The following is a 25,584-nucleotide window of genomic DNA, read 5'->3' on the forward strand; positions in this document are numbered from 1 at the left end:
GCAAACTGTAGCTTTTATTGGTATAATTTTTCGGTACATATAATGTACTGTATGGGCTTAGTCACTGATGTGTGGCCATCTTCTTCCTGCAGTAAGTTCTCAGTCACACGGGCGCATCGGCGCCCGTGTGACTAAGCCCTAAAGCTTTTATTAATTCTTTTTGACAGCAGGGAGAGAAAACACCTAAATATTGCCATTGTTTTTTTGGGGTTTTTTTACCTGCAGAGCAGCATAAATGACATCATGCTGCTTAAGGGCTCAGTCAGACGGGCGTTTTTTATGTGCGCATGTTACCTGCATTTGCGATCCGCATGTATTAAGAACCAATGCTTTTCAATGGCACCAGTCATATGTCCGATATTTACCTGCGCACAAAAATGCGCAGATTTTAAAACGCAGGTAACTGCGGCATCCGATTTTTTTGGATGTGAAACCCCTGGATGCTGTCACATCCAGGGGTCTCACCTTGTGCTAAATGGAGCCAGCAGCAGCAACACCAACCACATTGAGAACATATAGGGAAGATCGCAATCCTCTGGCACAGCTGTCACAGGATTTGGCGCTACAGCCGGTTCCATTGAAAGCAATGGGCTGCCGGCAAGCACTGCAGTTATTTCCAGGGAAGGGTTTTCTTTCTTTTCCAAACAACTTTTTTTATTTTACATTTTTGCAAATATTTTTCATTACCATTCAAAAAAAAAGAGAAAGAAATAATCTTAATAAAATAATACAGAAACAAATCATCTTGGAAAGATTCAATGATATATCAAATATGTTGATCTCCTGTACCTCTTTCCTGCCAAAGTTTAGGGAAGAGTTTTAAATATAAACCCTTCTCTGAAAATCATCCCTGAAATGTGTAAAAAATAAAAAAATATATATACTCACCTCTCTGCAGCTGCTGGGGCTCAGGCGCATCCAGCCGGGTCTTCTCCCTGCACTGCTCTGAAGTGCTTTCAGCATGCGCAGATTTAAAATCCCCGCTTGATGAAAGGGCTGCCTCTGATTGGCTGAGCACTGTGACCAATCAGAGGTAGCACTAAGCTATTGAATGAGAGCTGCCACTGATTGGTCTTCCTGAAGTTCTAATCCATGCCACTACCTGTTCACTGTAACCGTGTTTTTCTATTAATTTATCCTTTTTCTGATTAAACTTTCTCCACCTTTCTGCAGCTACTCCTGGGCATTCGTGGCCTTTTTAAAATAGCATCTGCATTCTTAATCGCCCATTTTCAGCTTTCATTAGATCCTGCATCGTTAATCTCGAATCCGTCTCTTGTTTTGATCTAGAGAAAGTAATTCCCATAGCAACTACGAAGGGTCCCAATCCCTGTCTTCACGTCTTTGTTGTGTAAATTCTAAATTCCTGTCTACTGACTATTCCTCAGTAGCCGATTGTTCCTGGTCAACAAGTTGTAGAACTCTTCTTCTTGCTGCTACTAGTCTACAATATTCTTGACAAAAATGATAAAGGTAAACAAACAGACATAAAAATACTGCAAAGGCAACTGAGTCCTCAGCTGAGAAAGAACAAGCATGAATGTGTTCAGTATGAGACACCCACTGTGGCATGTACCACTTAATGTGTATAATGTGTCGCCAAGCTTTATTCAGCAAAGGTGGGTGAGGCACAGCATGACAAGAGAAAACAGTATAAAACTTATTCCCACTTTGATAGTTAAGTCAAAGTCTGGGAATTAAATGTACATACTGAAAAATCCACTTTTTGGTTCCCCTATCTCCCGCTAAAGTTATGGAACATTTACAGTCAAGGCATACCATATGTAATGTTTCTACATTTGCAATTTATTTCCAAGATTAATCGTTCAGGGAATTGGTTCTCATTCACTTGAACGAGCATGATATCGGGCAAAGAAACTCGGCCTGATATCGCGCTCGGCAAGCTGCCTTGCATCACATCGCATTGCATTGCATCTGTAAAATTCCAATCCTCTTGCACAAGCTTCACACGCGATAGAGGTCCTACAGAACACTCATGGTACACTTGTCCTGTCTCACCTATCTGGATGCCGTCCCTGGATCCAGAAGGTGCTGTCTGTGGGAGAGACCCTGTGTCTCCCATTCTGCTCTGAGCAATAGTGCTCAACCCTGATGTCAGTTGGTCTCTCATTGGCTGACAGATGCAGAGCTCAAGGGCAGGAAGCAAGGATAGAGGTCCCTATGCAAGAGTGCGGGAGAGAGAAAGATAATAAAAGGAAGTGACACAGAGCAGTTAGGTAGACTTGCCAGGAGCAAGTGAGGAGAGGTTGCAGTTCCATAGTTGGCAAGGAGGACTAGTTCAGCAGTTATCATTTTCCCAAGGTAGAGTGTGGTGAACAACCTGCTCCCTTGGCATCTTACAGCAGAGAACACAGATGATCCTTTCAGAGGTCCATCTTCATCTAACACTGAGTTATGGCTACCTGGTGAAGTTAAAGCCAGGATTAGCCATACAGCCACTTGTCTCTCTGCTTCATAAAGTCCTAAAGTTAAATCTAACTAAATTGTTTCATCTTGATTTACTAGTGAGGAAATTATCTAGTAGACCAATCTTCAGGTAAATAAGAGAGAGAGAGAGGGTGCGTTGAAGTTAAAGTATCATCAATCCAACATTACTGTATCTTACCTGTTTATTACTACATTCTTGAATACCTACTGTAAATACGTCTTCAGAGAATTGTAAAGTTTAACCCGTTGTTGCCAAATACCAAAGTAAGTAAATCTGCTCACTCTCAGATTACTAAAATAAACTGGACTCGTCTGCGTTATTTCTGCGCCCTCATCCGGAGTGTCCAACTAGAGTGTGGCATCACCGTGACAAGTCTAGGCCTCCGGCCATACCTGCAGTTAGTTTATTGGGGCGTTACACAGTTAGCCAAATCCTGACTCTGGGAAGATGCACTTCGCACCTGTAAACTATGCAAATGCAGCAGATATCACCCCAGGGGTGGATACTTGTTCTATAACTTCAATGAAAAGACATCCTGCTCTATTGTGAGTAACCCTAAAATGACAATTCAACCTCACCACCTACATGACCTGCGGTCCCTCAGTGTTTTGTACAATATCTATCTCTAACTCAGGAGCATTTACAACTACTAAAGTTCTTATATACAAGTTCTGGTGTATATGTCCAATAAATTTGGATTCTACTCTGACATGTAAAGCAAGGCACATGATTTACATTGAATGATATTGTAGCGTCTTATCGGCACTGGATAGGAGCCGCAGGTGTAGTAGTCATGGAGGTCACTAGAGAGTAGTCAGGATAGCCTGGAGTCGTTACCGGGAAGTCTCAGTTTGCAGTACAAATGGATGAGATGGGAAGTGTAGTCAGAGAGAAAGCCGAGTCTCAGGAGGTCCTTCAGAAAAAATGGAAGAGCAGGCAATGTGGAGCTGATCAATCAATGCTGGGGAGCAGAATAATAACGCAAGGGGTAGGTGGAAGAGCCAGGCTTTATAGGGAGTCCTAATTAGCAGCAGGACAGAGAGGCAGAAACTAGATCAGAGGCAAGAAAGAATTCAGCCAGGGAGCTTATCCAGATCCATGACAGATATTACATATATAAACATACATAAATACCACAAACAAACCATTGGGTTAGTATTAGCAGCAAAGCCAATACATAACATATCATAATAATAATAATCTTTATTTGTATAGCGCCAACTTATTCCACAGCGCTTGAGGTTTATAAATTTCACAATGTAGTTATTGGTTGGCTTTCCCGGATTGACCCTGGAATTTCACATAAGGGAAAGCAGCAAGCCAAGTATGCCCATTTAGATGAAGACAGACATGGCATCTTGTTGGGGACCTGAAAATGCATAGAGCAGAGATCACTTAGGCTAATTTCACATGAGCAAGTGCGATATCAGGCTGAGAAACTCAGCCCGAAATCGCGCTCGCCTATGTGTGATTTCCCTGTGGCTAATTAGCTACTTAAATCAGGGCATGGGTGTGCCTCATGTGTAAATGAACATGCCCTGCATGCGCAAAAAATGTGTAGACACGTGTGCAAATAAACGTCATTCATGGAGCAGATACATTGCGCTGAAGTGTGCACAGAAATGCATACGCCCGTGTGAAGGAGCCCTTATACAGTATTTTGGCATATATGTGATGGGAGCAAACAGACATATAGTTGAAATCACAATAATTCACCCATATCCCATATTCCTAATCCTGACACTTCCTGAAGCATGAGAGATAAGTAACAACAACTTCCTTACTGTGCAAATGCTATAACATTTACAAAGTAATTAACACTTAATTTCTCTATCACCTCTAAGCAACTAATGTCCCTTTTACACTGTCCGACAGTCAGGTAAACGACTACACGAGCACTGACTTCACCGCTAAGGTCATTAGGGCTCGTGCAGAGCGTTTACACTGACAGACTTCATTGCTGGATCGCGGGCTATCTTCTCGCTCAGTGCTTCACCTTCTATGTGAGGCTTTGCGTGGGGTGCATTTACAGTGCAAGGAAAAGGCCTGCGGCTCTCCAAGAAGAACATTGCTGCCTGTCTGCAGAGTGCTGAAGATCACCTGGATATCCAGAAGGCTCTTGGAGCAACATTGTATTAACGGATGAGACCAAATTAGAGCTTTTGGGTTTAAATGAGAAGTATTATGTTTGGAGAAAAAAACTAGATTACAGCATAAAAACCTCATACTACAGGCTTTGGCCTGGTTTGCTGCATGTGGGCAGGATGGCTTGCCATCGTTGATGGAACACTGAATTCTGAATTATACCAGCAAATTCTCATGACATCCGTCCGTAAGCTAAATCTGGCCATGCAGCAAGACTATGACCCAAAGCACACAAGTCGGTATACTAAAAAATGAAGAATAAAGTGAAAGTGTTTGATGCCAATTCAGTGTCCTGTCCCTAATCCTATAGAAATGTTGTGGAAGAACCTGAAGCCAGCAGATCATGGGAGGAAACCAGCAATCTAACAGAGTTGAAACTGTTTTGTATGCAGGAATGGGCTAAAATTCCTCCAAGGTGATGTGCAGGACTGATCAACAATAAGGCTTATTTCGCATGAGCTTTATATTGCGGCTATTTTGCAATAAAACGTCAGCTGAAAATCGCAACCATCTGAAGCAATGGAGACTAATGCATTCATTCAGATGGCCGCTTTTTAGCCCCGTCAAAACATTGCAGCTGCGATAATAGGGCATGGCGGCTGAATACGTCGGCTGATGTTTGGATGTGGCCGGAAAAGACAAGTCTCGCCCTATCTTTTAGCCACGATCAGTGGGTGGCTACCATAGGCTTATATGGGAGCTGCTGGCAAAGGGAGGGGGAGGGAGTTTAGCAGCGGCTAGCGCTGCTAAAACAGGTCAGCTGGCTCTATTTAAAATAATAGAAGCCAAGCTGACCACTTATAGCGGCCGAAGGAATTCCAGGCTGTGGCATCTATACGCCGCACCCGGCTGTGTGAATGGCCGAGAAAACATGAGATTTAGCCGTAACTTGGTCACAACTTTTTCGCTCACGTGCTGAAAAACGTACCGCCTGTGTGAAAGAGGCCTTACTGACAATGTTAGATGCAGCTATTGCTGAACAAGGCAGGGGGGGGGGGGGGGGGATAGCAGATACTGAAAGCAAAGGTTCACATACTTTTGCCACTCATTTTGTTTAATTTGTTTCTTTTTATTTTTTTTTACTTGTTTGAAAATCAGATGTGGTTTTAGGTCAAATATAAGCAGAAATATGAATAATTCTGAAGAGTTCACAAACTTTCAAGCCCCAATGTAGTTCTTTTTATTGTTAAATATGCTTTAAAGAAAAGTATTTTGTCTTTCTTTTCTGTTTACCAGAATAATTGAAAACCATTATGTGGTTCCTGGTGAAGAAAGTGTCACAGAGTATTCAATGTATGGGGAAGGCTACACCTTGGAATGTGATTGTCACAGTGATTGGTATCAGGATGACAGTGGCCACAAGGACTACAGGTAATGGCATTTACACATAATCAATACTTAATATGTTTTATAAAGTTCTGACCTCATTGAATATATGCAATAATTACTTAATTCCTGTAGTGAAATACTAGATGTCGGTAATTAGAACTTCATACCTCAATAGATACTGCTAATCCAAATCAACCTTTAATCCACTGTTGTCCCATAAAATACTGTTAATCTAGTGGCTCCAGTTGTGTCGGTATAATTTTCTAATATAATGTGTTAAAAAGAACCTTCAAAAAAAAAAACAACTAAGATCCTAAAATTACTTTGCACTCCTTAATGTAATTATAAAGATATACAGAGAGCTTCATGCTGGTTGGCTTATGTATATGTATCTATATAATAGATATATATTTATTTATATTGTTTATTTCTTTTTCTTCCTCTGGGTATAGTGGGGGGTAGATGGATTCAGATGGAATGGGAGAGATAAAATCATATACCTTGTAAAGTCTCCAAACCATTCCTCTCGCTGCACACAGGTGTATTTGCATTGCAGAATCCAGAGAGGGCTTCCGCCTCCAGATTCCGCAGCAAATACGTAGCATAGACATGCTATGCAAATCACTTTTCCATGTCCATGAGTGGAAATCAATTGCTCACAGAGGGAAAATCGCAGCATGTCCTATTCTAGTGCGGATAGCATGCATTGCAGTCAATGGAAGACGTCAGTTCCGCGGCACTTCGGCAATGTCGCGGATTCCGTGTCATCGCCTAGTGACCGCGTCACATTTTTTTTACCGCACATGTGCGCCGGCGCATCCGCAGCATGGAAAAGGACCATCCGGACATGTACGTGGGAGGCACTGGCCATGCACAGGGTCGGATTCTGCTGTGGGATCTCACATGCGGGATCCGGCCCAGCCGTGTGCATTCGGCCTTACCCTTTTAGTGAAAAGTGTGGCAACCCTAAGCTTAGAGATGATGACAGAATCTTTGGATCATATATATGTACATATTATGCAGTAAACCTGCAATTTAGTACAGTTCTGTGACATTTGCCCCGTTCTTTGATATCACTATGTACTAACCCTTTCCTATCACTTTACAATACCCATATGCTGATATATTACTATTTACCATCCATGTGCTGTTGTATGTATTTACGTATTGTGACTTCATTATTTACATCTACTGTGACATCACCATTTACTATTCACTTATTGTAACATCCCTATTTACTATCTATTTACTGTAAACTTGCTTTGGTCCTTACCCATTAGCTAATAAATCACCTATAAATTATCTCTATTCTGTGGCATTACACCAATTCTGTGATATCACTGTGCGCAATAACTGGTTCCTGTGAGTTCACAGTGTTTATCTCTATTTCATATACCTGTATATACATCCTTGTATTGTTATCTCTGATCCATGACATAAGCTTGCTCTGTGACATCAAAGTACACATTCCATACTGTGATACCACTCTGTGAAATAATTTTTTTCTAAGGCTTCACGGTGTTTATTATTTGTGTACTGTGACATCACTATATGTCCAATTTTAGGATGAAAATAGTACATGTCAATGTGCTGTCTTCAGCACATTGCACAGCACACGGACGGGCTGTCCAATGCACAGTGTCTGATAATCTCAGGCACATAGTGAAACAACAGCATAGTGATAGTAGATACAGTGACATCACAGTGCAACTTTTTAATCGCCTGTGTGCATGTACTCTTAGCATGTTGTTTTTCAGAAGTCATCAATTGTCATAGAGTAGCACACTAATTTAACAAGCAGGCACAGTCAGGGCGGTATTACTTTAACCTACTAGTAGTTTTTCATTTTATTGGTATTGAAAATCTGATTAACAGGAAGAGAACTCGCAACCTCAGTGCAGTCGCCTAGTTACCGCTTTTTTGTCATAGTCAACATGATACCTGAATAAAATGTTGGAGGACAGAGCACAGCTCCTTACAATACTACAAGCAGAACATACTTTAGTCACGTGCAGAAAATATAATCACAATAGGTGTTGAAAGAGAACAGGATGACTTCCATACGAGTTACTGTTTCAAGGACAGTTATGACTTTTGTAGTTGAAAATACTTAACTCTGAAAACATAACACACTGTTTCTGGAGAAACAAAAGTAATCTAGCTCTTAGCATTTTCATAAGTAGCAGTTGGAATAGACAAATAGAGTTGGAAAGCACTAGAAAAGTTATAAATGTAGACAAGCCAAACATGCAATTAGTTTACGTTTAGAGATGAGCGAACACGTTCGGCTCCGCCCCTTTTTCGCCCGAACACCGAACTTTGCGAACACTTCAGTGTTCGGGCGAAAAAGTTCGGGGGCCGCCGTGGCAGCGCGGGGGGGTGCGGCGGGGAGTGGGGGGGAGAGGGAGAGAGAGAGGGCTCCCCCCTGTTCCCCGCTACTGCCGCCCGCGCCGCCGCGCATCTCCCCGCCCCCCCGGCGGCACCCGGACACTTACGCGCGAACACTGCAGTGTTCGGCAAAGCCGGTGTCCGGGTGCGGATGTGTCCGTAACGGACACGTTCGCTCATCCCTATTTACGTTAGATAGGACCTAGGTACATTAATAGCAACTGTAAATGGGCAACTTAGATTGCACATGGGCAAGTTTGTGTCATCTGCTAGAATGACCTGAACCATATATGGGTGTCAGGCCTTTTAGACCACTAGTTAAACCGTTGGCTCATCCTGCTAAAGGTTCATCATGAATAAGGCTTTGTGCACACTACATCTAAGCCTTTCGTAAGGGGTATATTTCAGAAGGATTTTACAATGTATACCTCTCATATTGAAGGCGTTTGCCACTGTATAGACATAATGTGTTATATCTCGCTCATTGACTTCCATAGTTAAAAAAAATGTATATTGCGTGGTATACACAATTTTGTAGTGGCTCACTATATCGGAAAATACAGTCGGCTGCATTTTTCTATACAGTAGTAAAAAAGGGATGTAGGCACACACCTCTCTGGTGGAGGCCTTGATTGAAGAAGCACTCTTTTTTTTTTTGAAAAACCCGTTATAGTGTCACTGACTCCTCATGTGAAGAATCCAGACCTGTAGCTCCTCTACAGGCTGTGTATTCCGTGCTTTCCTTCCTGCCTCCAAGCCACATCATCAGCACTCTGACTCTGCTTTGTGCCCTGCAGTTAATGAAGCAGATTTAGAACAACTGTCATTAAATAAAACTGTCTTTCTTGCTCTTAGCAACCAATTGTAGCATGGCTTTCATTTCATATTCTGCTCTTGAAAATAAAAGCTGCTTTATGGCCTGTAATCGTCTGCAGTCAGTCTGTGACGTTCCATGTACAGGCTGACTGCTGCATGTAAGTAGAGCATGTAGGTGAATGGCAGGTATGGCACGGAGCTATGGGAGTCAGGATGGCTGAGTATATGTTCCTTTAGTATTTTTCAGGTCAACCGGCAGGGTTTTTAAAATAAAATCATCTCATAAAACCCCTTTAATTGTACAATAAGAAGTCATTCAGCAATTGAAAAAAAAAGAAATAATAAGCCACTTATACTGTTTCTATCTCCTGAAATCACCCCCTTCCAAAAAATAAGTAAATAAATGTACTAGTGTAGCTGAGAGTTCACAAGATAGCACCATCTGAAAGTAGCTAAAGTGCCTCAGCTTCCTCACACTTCAGAAGATTTGACCCATAACACCCTGTCAACCACATGAAGTGTGCTTGCTGCACTTTATCCTTTCATAATGATCTGAAAGGAGCAAAAGACACTTTTGTAAAGGTACTTTTCGAGTGGTTTCATGCATAATATTTTTAGGGAAAAAACACAGCTTTTTTGCTGCATTTTTCTTTACTATATTGTGACCAGATGTTAGCTGTGACTTAATAAGCAATTAATAAAAACACTTCAAAGAGTGTGCTTTTGTGAGTTTCTTTAATTTTGCTGTGTCTTCAGGATCCATCTTAGTTCTTTTCCAAAAGGCAACAGGCTTTGTAGGTTTGTTCAGACGTTTTCTCATAAGCTTTTTTATTGGGAAAAAAACCCTGAAAAATCATGTGAAAATAGTCTGTGTAAGGGCTCCTACCCACTTGCGTTTTTTTTAATGCTGCGATATCGTTGCTCCTTTTACGGCGAATGTCAATGAGACTGTATGTAAAGGAAACCTTGAGATGTCTTGCATGAGTAAACATTATCAGTCAAAGCCTCTCCCTTACCTCCGGAGGTTTTATTTCATCATTTATGCTACATCTGGAAACTTGTCTCTGACAGCTCTTCAGAAAAAATTAAATTAATTCTAGGAGAAAGAACTGGGGCGCAGAATGGCCCTCTCTGCTGATCCTCTACTGATTGGTTCTTTCTAGAAGTTATTTTAAATCATTAACTCCTTTAATCTGTCAGCATATATACAGTACAAGTGATATATAGGCATGCTCCAGCTCTCCATGAGTTAAGAAGCGCTGTTTTCTTTTCCTCTGCAGCTACAAGTCACACACTACACATTAATCATGCAGATATTGATAGACAGGCTTTGAGTCTATAAGCTGCTTGAACTATTCAGCTGCTAAAAGCCTTTATAGTAAACTGAAGAGTAGTTTCAAGTATCCATCCAAATAAAGGAGATAACCATACAATGCACTGGAGACATATTTAGATACATTACAAGGTATATTGATTATAGTAAATTATCTCTAATTTTGGGTTGTATAGCCTGGTTTTAAAATTGCCAGAAAGCAGATGTGGATCCACTTGGCCGCACTCTGATTTGGCTTTAAGCTAATTCTGGAGGCAGCATTTGGGGAACCCTGGTTTTTATTCTTCACCTTTCCATTTGGGGAGTTGGTCTTTGCTGTAAGGTCCCCAAGCCATTACTCGCAGAAGTGGTTTCATTAGTGTGGCAGCTGACGCTACACAAGTCTGAGATGTGGTATTTGAGGACGTGAACACAGATGTAACCAGTAGACAAGCCGAGATCAGTGTAAGCCGCATATACTTCAATCGATATATATATATATATATATAGGTCAAAGCTGGCAGAACAAGTTCAGATACAATAGATAAGAAGCCAGAGAGCAGCATGTAGGGTGCAAAAAAGATAGTCCTCGCATCAACATAGATGTGTGCTTTATTGTTACCACAACAGACAGGAATGTTTCAACTGCCAACTGCGGTCTTTTCAAGCTATCACAGACATGTTACTAACATACATAATATAGACAGTATACACCAATCACTGTTAAATGAGTGCACATTAACACCAACCTCCCAAATGCCCAGTGTGTGATAAGCTAATCAGGAGTGGGCTAACAGGGATGCCGTGATGTTCCATGAGACATGTTAACGCCATGCTGTGCCGTGATGCTGCGGGAATGATGATGTCCACCTGCCCAGTCCTAACACCCTTTCCTGATTAGCCTATCACACACTGGGCATTTGGGAGGTTGGTGTTAATGTGCACTAGTTTAATAGTGATTGGTGTATGCTGTCTATATTATGTATGTTAGTAACTAGAGATGAGCAAGCATACTCGCCAAGGGCAATTACTCGAGCGAGTATTGTCCTTAGCGAGTACCTGCCTGCTCGGAAAAAAAGATTCGGGTGCCGGCGCAGGTGAGTGGAGAGTTGTGTGAGTGAGCAGGGGGTAGAGTGGGGAAGAGAGGGAGAGAGAAATCTCCCCTCCGCCCCCCCCCCCCCCCGCCGCTCCCCGCCGGCACCCGAATCTTTTCTTCCGGGTGGGCAGGTACTTGCTAAGGACAATGCTCGCTCGAGTAATTGCCCTTAGCAAGTATGCTCGCTCATTTCTATTAGTAACATAGTAACATGTTTGTGTTAGCTTAACAAAGATCGCAGTTGGCGGTTGAAACGTTGCTGTCTCCTATGGTAACACTAAAGATTACATCTATGTTGATGCGAGGACTATCTTTTTTGTACCCTTTTTTAAATTTAAGGCTGCCTGTCCACGGGTGATGATCCGCTTGCGATAAATCACCCGCGGATCACGTTCTGTAAAGCTTTCCATAGGATTATTATAGAAAGCGCAGTGGCGGTGTCCACAAGCAGAGAATCATAGCACTTCTCTGATCGCAGGATTTAAATTACGGCATGCTGCGATTGCTGCAATTCTTCGCAGTGAGCCTATCAGATAGGCTCATCTCAGAGGCCTGTCAGTGCTCCTCATCCCCCGTTAGCCATATTCCGCCTCGGCCGGGGACAGGGGGCCTAAGTGTTTCCCAAAGACCATTCATTAAAAAATAAAATGTGATATTTGGCAATTACAATCTTGTTACATTTAAGCATCTTGTTTTCTATTAATTAAGCCATTTCTTGATAGTGAAACTGTATTACACTCACGTGAAATGAAAAACCAAGCAAATATATTCAAATTTTGTTTTGTCATTTTTGCACAGTTATCATATTTGCTTGTGTGATATTCCTGGAATAATTTTCAAGCAAGCTCCAATCTTGCAAAAAACCCGCAGCCACGGTGACGAACATTGAAATGGCTAATTAGCCTAATTAGTTTTACATGTTCTACTTTGCTGCACAAATGCACAGGAAAATAGAGCAGGCTGTGTATTTATTTGCGCACGCAATATACACGCTTGTGAACTACACTGCATATTGTACAGGCAAAAGTAAGAATTATTACACGCCCATAATGAACAGTATGGCTCTACTGCGCATAATATGCAGTAAAATAGAACATGCTATGTTCTCTTTTACATGTCTGCATAGATGAATGAAAATCAATGTACTTCATTAACTCCCTTTACCGCGTATTATGCGCACATACTTCGCTTGCGTAATCCACTATTAAATCACGCTTGTGTGAGCCCGGCCTAAGCCTTGGTAGCTTGAGACTTGGCGATTGTTTACTCAGAGCTGAAAGATAAATATTGCCATGTAGCACCCAAATAATTAACCAAGACAGCAGCCAGATACATTGGCACTCCAGAAAGAGTAATGTATTCTAAAAATCAATCAGCATAGCCCAGGAATTTCTGGACCCTTGACAAGACATAATTTTGTCTTTCTTGTGGTTTGTGGCGATAGATGGGTGATAGTATTATGCCTAGTGGCTTAGAATAATTAAAGGGGTATTCACAGAATATGCCATAAATGCCTTATAGATATGGATCCCATGTCTCACCTTTGGGAGCAGGACTGGATTACAGGGAAGGTACATGGGATGCTAACCCTCCATCACCTTAGGGAACTAGGTGCTCATTGTGCCATTACAGGGAGCAAGATATTACATGACAACATTTAAGATCATAGACTTGTATTGTTCTCAATAGACATCTGTGAATCTGTGGTTACAGTAGGATTCACGTATCAATTATACCACTTATCTTAACAAATGGCGTGAATGCCATATTTGTGATGACCGTTTTATTTGTGTTTGCAGAAAGTGATGTGGCCTTCTTATGCAATTTATTTACTAAATGTTCACCAGCACTTTTCATCTTTGAGTGAATTTTGTCATTGTTTAGTAGATATTTGACAGCACTCCTCAACAATTGTGCATTGCATGGTAATACAGCTCTTATACACTGCTCCCTCAGACTGGCGGAGGTCGGCGTTGGTACAGCAGTCTTCCACATTACCCACATGACAATTGTCAGATGATTCTGCAGTGTCAAATAAGATCTATTTTTGACTATGAAACTCTGACACAAGCAAAAACAAGGGCCACTAAAATGGCTCTACAGTATGAGGACCCTATATATGTTTCATAGACCATTGTGAGTATAACATGGGCTGAGTGTGGGAGGGAAAGTCATGTTTAAGGTACTAGTGTAGTATGTCTCCACCGGAAGTATGATGGGCTGCCTATGCTACATGTCATGCCCAAAAGCTTCCCATTGGCTCCCGCACACACATCTTCTGATGGGCGTGCCTGTGGAGAGATCTCTCTTCAATCTAGCATCTGTAGGATGTGCTGGAAAAACAAGTTTGGTCTGTGATGGAGGTCCCACATCTCAAAGTTATAGGACTTCAATGTTATGCTGCTAGCGTCTTAGTGCCAAATACCACATGACACCTTCAGAAGTCTTCTAGACTCCATGGTTTAATGGGTCAGAGATGTTTTGACAGCACAAGGGGGGCATACACTATATTAGGCAGGTGGCTTTAAAATTATTATGTAAAACTTGAAAGAAAAACATCCTTATAACTTCTTTCTTCACTCGCTCTCCTCTTATTAGTAACATATCATCAAGGAGTTTAGGCAAATAAAATTGCTCCTCCGTTTGTCAGGGATTAATGTATCCATAGAAGATCCCAGCTCGAATGATCTTGTAGCCGGGAGCAGTGCTATAAAAAGTTGGCTACATGTGACCAAATACAATACATCCTTCAAAGACACCGAGCTCGAAAGAAAACTTTGTAAGGTTGTAGCTGTAACGCTCTGCAGATCTGACATTTTCGAAGAGCAATAATAGTTTGAAAATGTTAACACTTTACAATAATGCTACTTGTAGCAATGACAATGTGATCATTTGGTAATATACGCGCTGAGAATAGCATGGTAGAAAGTCATTTATACATTAGACTCAGCTCCCGTCAAAGCAGTCTTTCTACATGAGCACGGCAGCCAAAACTACTTTTCTGTGAGGCCTTTCTAAAGAGGGGCCGAGGTGAACGGGTCGCAAGGACCAGTTACCCAATGTCTGAGCATTAATGATGGCTGTTTTAATGTCTACATGTTAGATGCAGGAATTCAAGCAGCAAATTGCTGGTCACAGGGGAGATGAGATAAATCCGCTCACTATGTGCTACTGAAGATGATTGATTTTTAACGGCTCCTGATTAAATGCTTTAAATGCTGAAAAATGTCTGTCCTCTGCTGTGTAATAACTTTCATTATTAATGCGGCTCGTTAAAGTATAAGTGGAATAGAAAGGAGGGCTGGACTGGGAGTGGAAGAATTAGACTTTTGAAAAATAGTCACTGAGCAAAGGTAGTGAATAGAGAATCCTGGGAAGGAAAGGAGTGAGATGGAGATGTGGTGTTCTTGTTCCTTTTCGACTGGCAGCTACAATGTGTCAGATTTGATACATATTAACCAGTGCTGACAACAAAGGGCCAATCTTAGTGGCAAACTGTAGGACATTACAAAGAATAATATTAGGACAACCAATGAAGGCAATGATGCTTCTGTTTTTAATATTCACTATTATTTTGTGACACCAAATTGGCTTTGATTTGTAGCTACCGTCATGTACTGATTTTCAAGAATATTAATATTATTCAATTAGTCCTACTACAAATTCAGAAACTGTAATTCAATACATTTTATGTGCATTTTGCCATTTAGGGTACTGGGATGCTGATACTATATGGTGGCAATTTACAATAGCAAAGTCCAGAATCTTTCTTGGTTTAAGGGCACTTCCACACGGGCAATTTTCTCGCGTGATTTTGTCGCAATGCGACAGTTCAACAAATCACATGTATGTAGAGCCCATGCTTTTCTATGGGTTCTTCCACACCAGCGATGTTTTGGGGCCTGTGACATTGCGAGAATACAAAATCGTGGCATGCTCTGTTCAGCCGCAATTTTCAAAGTTTTGGAGCCCGTTTCCCTATGGACCCTTCCTTTGTGTTGCATGGCACAAAAATGTGGTTTTCGTGCGGTGCCATGCAATGCAACTTTGACAGTAGGAAATCCTAAAATAAGCCCTAGCTGCATAAAAAAGTAAATAAACACATACATCACCTAAGAAGCGCTGTCAGCTAGTGGTTTATTTTCAGGTAGGGCTTATATTACAAGAGTGCCTTGAAAATCCTGGCAAAAAAGTGCTACAAAGTCGCGCAACTTTGTAGTGACACAGAATTGCGATATCGCTGCAAGAAATGCAATGGTATCACACAACCACTGATGCGATATCACTGCGATTTTCTCACGTCCATATCGTTGTAATTCATGTGGAAGCAGCCTAATGCTATAAGCTGTTTATCAGATACTAGAAAGGAAAATCATACATATACCAGTAGCACATAAAGGTCTCTATGTAGCAGCCTATGTGGATGATTGAAGACTTGTTCTCCAAGATCAGCAGTTGCAGAACAGTTTTTTAATGGGTTGTAGGGGATTATCAAGAAGGATCAGATTTTTTTTGTAACAGCATTTGTCCATGGTTTGGTGTCTCGCTTTACAATTCAGCCCCACTCACTTGAATGAGGTTGTGTTGCAATGCAAAACGCAGCCAGCAGACACGCATAGCACTGTTTCCGAAAAAAAGCTGATTTTTTTTTTTTCTAATCCTGGACAACTTTAATTGGGTTTAACTTAGAAGGTTTAATTGACCATATATGTTTACAGTGCTAAATCATTTTTAATCACTTACAAGCCTTTAATAAAAGATTTGGATAGCATCTCTTAGAAACTCTTCAAACATTTTACCCACCATGGAAATAAGACTGACCGGCCTGTAGTTTCTAGGTTCAGTTTTTGACCCCTTTTTGAATATCGGCACCACATTGGCTATGCGCTAATCCAGTGGAACAAACCCCATCACTATTAAATCCTTAAACATAAACAAGTCTGCCTATTACATCAATTATTTCCTTAAGAACCCAAGGGTGTATGCCATCGGGACCCAGTGATTTGTCTGTTTTAGTCTAGTTTCCCAAGGGCAAGGGTGATTTTGTGCCATGACTCACAGCCCGATAGCGCACTTTTCACAATGTGAAAACCCTGTGGACGTGAGGTGTTTTCATTTGAAAACAGCGCATCATTATGGAGAATTCCCTAATCCTCGCAAGGATGAAGGGATTCCCCCAACCGCTGTTCAAGGGATTCTCCCAGCCACGGCTTTGAGCCGCTGCTGAAAGGATTTCCCCAGCTTCTACTGAAGGGATTTCCCCAGCCACTGCTGAAGGGATTTCCCCGCCGTGACTGTCACAGCCACGGCAGAGGATCGCGGAACTCTCCCATTGCTTTCAATGGGGCCAGCGGGGCTGCTGCCACCAGCCCCATTGAAAACAAAGAGCGATATCGCAAATAGATAGAACATGCCGTAATTTTTTTTCCCGGAGCATTACATGAGTGAAAACTTCACAAATGTAAAGGAAACCATTGAAAATTATTGGTTTCATAATTCTGCATTTTTACTCACTCTTTAGTGAAAATAGCGCGATTATATCACCCGTGTGAAACCGCCTTGATATTTTTAAGACGGCTCTGCACTTTGTCCTGGGTTATTAGACTAGTGACATTTAGTGGAGAGTTTACATTATTACTCTGCATCTCATTTGACGTTTAATTTTCCTCTGTAGAGGCTGATGAGGAGAAAGCAAATCTATTAAATAGCTTTTTCTCCAGTGTAATCACAATTTTTCCTACATTACTTATTAAAGGGCCAACACTTTCAGCATTAATCTTTTTACTATTTTTATAGCTGAAGAACATTTTAAGGTTAGTTTTACTCTTCTTTGTAAATGTCTCTCTGTTTCCATCTTTGCTGCTTTTATCAGATTTGTTCCTTATAGGTTTTTAGTGCTTCTTTGCTGCCTTTTTGTTTTAGCAGCTTAAACACTTTCTTTTTGCTGTTTTTGCCCCCTTTACATTGAGCCACATTGTTTTTCTCCTATTCCAAAGTGCTTATTAAGACGACCGTATTTTCACAGCTACTTTGCTACATAAAACCCGACTATGCGAAGCATTGGATTCTACTGGGTTCATTCAGATGTCTGATTTTTTTGCCGTGTACAATAACTGACCCGGAATAAATAGAACCTACGCGACCGTTTTCTACACCGTATAAAAATTATCGTTCAGTGTAAACAGCAGCTGTTCAGTACTGAACAGCTGCTGTGTTAAGTGAATGGAGAGGAGTGGGGGAGCGAGAGGAGAGAAATCTCCTGCAGCCGCCCTGCTGTGAAGCAACGATACCTGTTCCTGTGCAAAAGCACGTGAGCGTGTACTTGCTGGGACAAGTGTCGGGCATCGTTTGTCTGACATTCGTCCTGTCTAAATGGGCCTTAAGGTCATAGCAGTAAAAGAAAATTGCCTTCATCTCTAGCCGTTTTGTGCCTCCCTATGTAAAAATAGTGGTGCCTCACTGTTCCTGCTGCCCAACTCATCCGATTAGGATCCATTCACACAGCATCTCTATGAATGTTGTGGGTTTCAGTGTTCTGTCTGAAAATGAAGTTCAAATAGAACACCGAACAGGACCATAGACTTTCATTCATCGGAGACCAATAAGGTCTCTGAGAAGGTTTCCATTCTTGTCCATTTATTTTGTACAACAGAATAGCAGAGTTGACTACACTATTCTGTCCTCCAAATACAATGGAAACCTTACTGGTCTCTCTTTAATAAATAAAAGTCTATGGCTCTGTTTGAGGTTCCACCTGAATCATATTTTTGGGGATTCACACGGATCCCTGAAAATGAAACCCACAGCATACAGAGAAACACTGTGTGAATTGATTTTTATCACTGTTTCTACTGCTTCACCACATCACATGACTCACAGTTCCTGCTGCTGACCAACTAGGTGCTGCGCTGCCCCTGCTGCCTCCTCCCAGCAGGTGCAATTCTGTTTATCCTGACTGCTGATTAACTGGTACTATGTATCATTAGCAATAGCCTGAATATCATCCCACCAGAGGCTTTCTACTGTTTTCATTGGAACATCTATCAGGACTTCCTTTGGTAATAACATAGGAAGTCATGTCAGGATAAAGAGAAATGGATCTATTCCAATTTTTATTATATGGTAGTTTCTTCAGTTCACTTTGTATGGATGTTTTAATGGTTTTATAAATCTTATTTTTTAAACCAATATGTTTATGGTTCGGTTCTAATAGTACACTGGATCATGTGATGCTTTCAGTTTTTGTTATGCCTACCATTTGTAACTATTTAAACGGTCTAATACACAAAGAGGAAATTCCAGATCTAAGTGTAAACTTGAACTTTGTATCTCAAAAAAGACAAAAAAGGCTCACCATTATCCCAGGCTTTAGGAAACCACTGCTCCTTGAGATCTCTGTGTGGAGTCTTGGCCAGCTTTTAAATCTTTATTTCAAATATTCAGACATGTTAAAAAATGCATGTCTCTGCTAACAAGTAGCTGACATGTTTTGGGCAGATATAGCTGCCTTTCTCAAAGCTTTGAGAAAGGCAGCTAGATGTGCCGAAACATGTCAGCTACTTGTTAGCAGAGACATGCATTTTTTAACATGTCTGAATATTTGAAATAAAGATTTAAAAGAGAAATTCGTGTGTAGAAGCTGGCATCTTTATCATACATGAAATTCCAGATCACCTCACAGCTACGGATGCATGAAAGAGCTTAGAAGCATATAAAACAATGATGAAGTCTAGCATCCATAAACAACTTTCCAAGTCTGTAAAATTGCACCAGAAAAAACACAGGACAAAAAAAATGACTCTTGTTACACATTTCAGGCAAATTAAAAGCCCTCAGTCATAGCATAGAAGTCACTGTACATGTCCAGTTTAAATCTCCTTAGGGAACCAATAATATTGGAATGCTAAGAGCACATGATTCAAATGGGATACGGACATTAAACATTCTACAAATCTCCAACATACAACAGAACTATAAGATCCCGGGGCTATTCACATGTTCCACGTCTGATGTGTACCTGATCCTGTGCAGTAAATGTCCTGTTGGGGGCCTTTATGTTGGAGAAACAGGACAAAAACTGAAAGCCAGGATGAGATCTCATTGACACACAATTAAACAGTGAAAGACAGAATTACCTGTGGACAAGCACTTTTCTAGTCATAGAAATGACATAGAAGATATGAGAGTTATGATACTGAAGGGTGGTTTCAAGTCACAAAGCCATAGAAGAATTTTGGAATATAAATTTATAACAACTTTTGACACTTTCAATAGAGGGTTAAATTCTTCACAAGGATTCATGTGTGAATGGGAGGTGACACCCACCCCCCAACACTAATTCAGGGACCATAAAACTCTCACTCCCTTATCAGTGTCTAGTTAAAAATGTTTGTGTTTCTGTTGTAGTATTCCTTTAAGTGCAAACCAATCATATCCATGTCTGTGCCTTGTCATAAGTATGTGTGTATATATATTTATGCCTCTTCAGATCTATTTCATTTTAGCCTGAAGAAGAACCCTGCGTTGGTTCAAAAGCTCGATATAACATCATGTATTTTTGATAGCCGTTAAAATGTATCATATCTACAAGATTATGTGGTTTCTCTTGCTGGGAACGATCACATTTTGGACATTAAACACATACGTTACAAATATAGAGGCAAAATATGTACAAATAGGGAACAAATTAATAATTTAATCATGTAATACAAAATCAGACCAGTGGGAACACATGTGAATAAAAAGAACATTCAGATGGCCTCCCTATTCAGAAGCTTACAGTGATAATCTCCACCTCATATTGGACGTGTAACACGTTCTGTTCCCAAAACCTGTAAGGAAGAGAAATCGTCACAATGTGCTGAGGCAGAATGCTGAGAAACAGCACAGACAATTGTAGTTGTAGTATTTGCAATGTCAGATATATGCCATTCGATCTGCACTTTGGGGCTGCAAGGGGTGCAGTCTACATACTGCAATTTGCGCATAGAACAAATGATTAAATAGACCACATATTTTGTATTACAATTAAATTATTGAGAAATGTTGTACATTTTGTCAGTAACAGTAGAAGAAAAATCTTTAGTTAGCCGCATGAGAGAACAACAAGTACATCTTGTATGTACAAACCCAGACAAGATAACGAGGAGGAGGATGGAATAATGCATAAACTGGGAGACAAGAGTTGGTCTAGTATGGGAACCCTTTTGACTACACATTTCTAACCATGACCCAAAACTGCAGCACATGCCGCATCAGTACGTAGCACTGGAACATATGTGTATAATCTGATGAATTTAATTCTTTACTGTGAAATGTTAAAAATTCCAAGGATGGACTGGATTTAACGCTAACAGAATTATTGTTAGGTAAGTCCAGCCACTGTTTATTAACCCTTTACAACCCACTGTCTGACGTCTGAAGACATTCTGATTGAAGGCTGTAAAGCTCTGATGTCTTAAGACGTCCAGCAGGGTATTCTTACTTTATATTACTGGCCACTCTGTTGTTGAGGAGCCTCTCTAACATGTCCCACACTGCAGAACTGGCTCTAGCCAGCAGAATGTGCCATTGTACAATGGCAGAAAGAGAAAGCCCCCTAGGAAACCCTGAATCCAAAATTGGAATGTAAAGGGTTAAAAGCGATAGAACTGACCCATTTGAGAGACCACATGAAATATCCGTGACTAAATAGCCTATAATATTAGAACTTTTATCAAACGTCTCTGCAGTTGAACAATTGCATTTAGCATGCAGGAGTTCCCCTGCAGGGATGCTTTTAATTGTGTGCAAGGATTAGCAAGAAGACACGTGAAGAATCATGTTACCAGCTGTTTTCTTACAATATGCGTGCTTTTAAACGGAACGATCATCGTTCAAACAAGCTAAAGTGAACGACAATTGTTCGGTCAAAATGCACACAGACAACTGAACGACGAATGAGAATTGTTCTCTTTTTGTTCATCGTTTATTATATGCAGACATACAAATTATCGTTGGCTCGTTCACTTTTTGTTCAGTTTAAACAGCGCTCGTTCAGTCTTTCACAATCGCTTATACAGTGAACGTGAAAGACTGAATGATACTGAACGATGCTTGATTGAATGAGTCAACGATGCGTCTGCCTGTCTAAACAAGCTGCACCAGAGTGAACGAGCTAGTGGTGATGTCACTCACTTGTTCAAGCTCATCTCAAAGGACCCTAGGTGGCATTCCAAATCTTGTGAGGCATAGCATCACCAGTAGAGATGAGCAAGCATGCTCGCTAAGGGCAATTACTCGATCGAGCATTGCCCTTAGCGAGTACCTGCCCGCTCGAGAGAAAAGGTTCGGCTGCCGGCGGCAGGCAGGGAGCAGCGGGGGAGAGCAGGGAGGAACGGAGGGGATATCTCACTCTACCTCCTTCCCCCCCGCAACTCACCGCTCACCCGCACCGGCAGCCGAACCTTTTCTCTCGAGCGGGCAGGTACTCACTAAGGGCAATGCTCAATCGAGTAATTGCCCTTAGCGAGTATGCTCGCTCATCTCTAATCACCAGTTAAAATAAGATCCCAAGAATTAATGGAAGAAATATCCCACAAAAAAGCTAATCCTAAACCAAAGGGATTGTTTTTAAAATAAAACTCTAGGTCGGACATGGTCGCCACACCAGACGACCAAACTGATTGTCTATGTAGTGACTTTACCAGACCAAAGAGTCCAAAAATAGACTATCATCATTCAATAAATCACGATGCGCTCACCAAGAAACAAAAATAATTGCTATTGCAAAATGTAGCACCCATAATAGTACCAGTAGTTTGGAGAAAGAATTTTTGGTTAAAAATAAAAAAAAAATTATGAGACAATTAATATTTAACAGATAGAGTTAGGAAATGTATAAAGTCAGATATGTAATTGCTATATGTCTCCAAAAACCAATACAAAGCAAAAAGTGCCAAGTAGTGTGGAATAACTATTTATAATGAAGCCACATCTGCGGTTATTCACATAGAATGTGATTTCCAAGAGAAAACATTGTTTTCTAAGAATTCTTTTTGTAAGCTGAATATATCCAGGTAGAAACGGAATCAGGGGCTGTAATACACTGTCCACCTATTAACACAATGTTTTGTTAAGGGAACTAATGCGCTCAACTATAGGGTGAAATAGGGGCAAGAAGCCCCCTTTGTGAATTTTTTGAAATGAATGAAAGATTGGAGTAACCAGATATGCAACTTTCATAAATTCAGCCTGTATCGATCGCCCTGTGGACATAAGGCCTAAACCATAGTCAACCAAGGAAAAAAGCTCTTTCTGAGCTCTTATGATAATTCACAGTATGTATTTGTATCTGCTAACATTAACAGATTTTGTTGTTTATAAACGTTTTTTATGAAAAGTGACCACAGATCCGCCTGTATCAGCCTGACGAATGACTATGGAAGTTTTCTGCATTGACTAAGACCCTGCCTATGTTTACGCTTCGGATCTAATAGTATATTTGATCAGGTGACGCTTGCAGTTTGTGTTAAGCCAACCTTTTGTTACTATTTAAATGGTGTATGTTTCTGCCTAACGAAGATCTTTTGTAGGTTGAAACGTATCGTACCGTATTATGTTGTATGGCACAATTAAATTAATGTGATGTAGGTGATATTGCGATTGTGCCATTTTTTGTTTAAGTTGTTTCCATGAAGGCATACCAGCAGCACTTTTAAGTGTTGGTGTTGGAATTATAATCTATATTGTGCAGGTGGGTGGAGGTACACTGGACCTAAACCTCCCCGCTGTCATCACAGCCAAGAACTGTTTGCCTTGGACATTATTGATATTTCAAGCGGAACATTGGAGTTGTGCCCTTCAGATGCACAACCTGGTCAGGTGAGAGTTTCACAATATCTCCTCACCATTTTACATCAGTGTTGTCTTACTACACTTAGATCAGTGCCCTTGTTTTTTGGAAATGTATGTGCTAACCTTGGCTTTGACTCAATTTCTATATGTAGTGCTTGGTTCTGGGGCTGTATTTATGTAATGAACTTGGTTCTGCTGCTGCTTTTATGTACTGTTCATGGTTTTGGTGCTGTATACATGTACTGAGCTTTGTTCTGGTGATATATTTACCTATGATACATGATTCTGGTGCTGTATATAAGTACTGAGCTTGTTTCTGGTATTCGATTTATGTTATGAGCTTGGTTCTGCTTCTGTTTTTATAATATGAGCTTGGTTCGGGTGCTAAATTTTTATATTGATCTTTGCTCCGTTGCTGTGTCTGTGCACTAGGTTTGGATTCTCGTACCATATCTGTGTGTACATTTTGACTGTGATACTATATAGTGTGGTACAAAAGTGGTAGAATCACTGCACACAATTTTATCACTTCTCCCAGTGCATAGCCTAAGTGAATGGGCTGCTCATGCTTGTGGTACTGAATGTGCATATACAGGTCTATAGGCAATGGTTTAGGGTAATTTATAAATAAATTTTGGCTGCACACTATGCACCCCACATGACTATCTTTGATGGCCAATTAGGAAACCTATTATTAAAGGGGTTTTGTCATAAAAAAAATCAATACTATTCCTTTGCAGGCAGTCTTCCTACTTCTCCTCATTGATTTTCTCCAGTCCCCCGGGTCACCTCACCTCAAGCCGTCTGAATTCCCTTCCACATGTTATGATGTGTCCATTGCCGGCTTTCTTCTTCCTGCTGGGCAATATACGTAACGTCACTAGTGACGTAATGTTCACTGCCTAGCAGAGAATGCTGATCTATTGCTGAGAGTGTGCATGCGCACTGTCTCACCGCAAGTGTTCACATACTATTGCAGAGAGAGAGCGCATGTGCAGTCTTGACAATAGCTCGGCACTCCCTGCTAGGCTATGAACGCTACATCACTCGTGACATAGCGTACATTGCCCTGCAGGAAGAAGAATACCGGCAATGGACACTTCGTCACCGGAAGACAAACAATCGGACAGCAGGAGGTGAGGTGACCCCTGGGACGGCAGGAGAAGATGCTGTAAGAAGGCTGCCTGGGGAGGAATAGGTAAGTATTGATTTTTTTTTTTGTGACAGAACCCCTTTAAACATTTGATTCCCACCCCTGAGCTACATGTATGGCATCAGCTGATTTCTAGTTTAATCAGTGTGACTGTCACTACCTTATCGTTCTCTCAGAGAAGGGTGCAAAAAGATAGTGACAGGGTCTCTTTAAATGTGCATATGTAACTCTTGTGGTAGAAACTTCCAAAGTTGGAACCTGCTGGACATGAGAGGACCTGCAAACACCCAAGTATACACACCATTTTCAGTACCAATTTTACACAAGGTTTTAACATGTGCCACAAATAGTTGTAGAATTATAATGTTAACTGAAGGGATAATCTTGAGATTTCCTGTTACGTACTCTTAACATTTTTCGATAACTTTACTATACCACAGCTAGCTTAGACACGCAACTATTCCCAATGCCAAAACTAAGTATAGATTTCACATAATCATTGCATTGTGCAACCTGATTGTTGCAAATTACTTTCCACATATACTACACAAATGTGGAAAAACTGATATTTTATGAAAATATTAAAATTTGTGACAATTATTTCTTTTATTTTTGGCTCAGTGCTAAAAAACATTATAAAAACATGTAATTTATTAATAAATGGCAAATATTAAAACTATGATTGAATATGCTCCCTGTCCTACCGACTGCAATTTCTGCTAGCTGTAATCCACCGCCTCCAGCAGTCACACTGACTCAGCCACTACACGGCCTGACCATTGTCTGTGTGTATAGCATCCCTCACTCTCCACCTCGCCATACCGTGCACATCTCCAGCTCCTCTACCTTCTGTATCACCCCATTACCTGTAGTATGTAAGCTCATTGGAGAAGGACCCTCACCCTTACTGTTTCCATCAACTGATTACTACATGTAACCGTGGTCTTGTTTTTTATTTCCCCTGTCTTGTAAGTGCTGCGGAATATGTTGGCGCCATATAAATAAAGATTAATATTATTATATAGTAAGTAAAGTTCAGCTCAGACTGGAGTTGGGTTCAC

The 25,584-nt window shown here is 40.9% G+C and overlaps 1 protein-coding gene across 1 annotated transcript in view; it reads left to right on the top strand.

Moving 5' to 3' along the window:
* Positions 1–25,584, top strand: part of SRRM3 (serine/arginine repetitive matrix 3) — a 144,468-nt gene that overhangs the window by 13,063 nt on the left and 105,821 nt on the right. Inside the window, exon 2 of the mRNA XM_066575270.1 lies at positions 5,831–5,965. Within this exon, the coding sequence (XP_066431367.1) occupies positions 5,831–5,965 (135 nt within the window). The remainder of the gene's footprint in view (positions 1–5,830; positions 5,966–25,584) is intronic.

This window comes from Eleutherodactylus coqui, chromosome 1 (genome assembly GCF_035609145.1).
Source record: "Eleutherodactylus coqui strain aEleCoq1 chromosome 1, aEleCoq1.hap1, whole genome shotgun sequence".
NCBI lineage: Eukaryota > Metazoa > Chordata > Amphibia > Anura > Eleutherodactylidae > Eleutherodactylus > Eleutherodactylus coqui.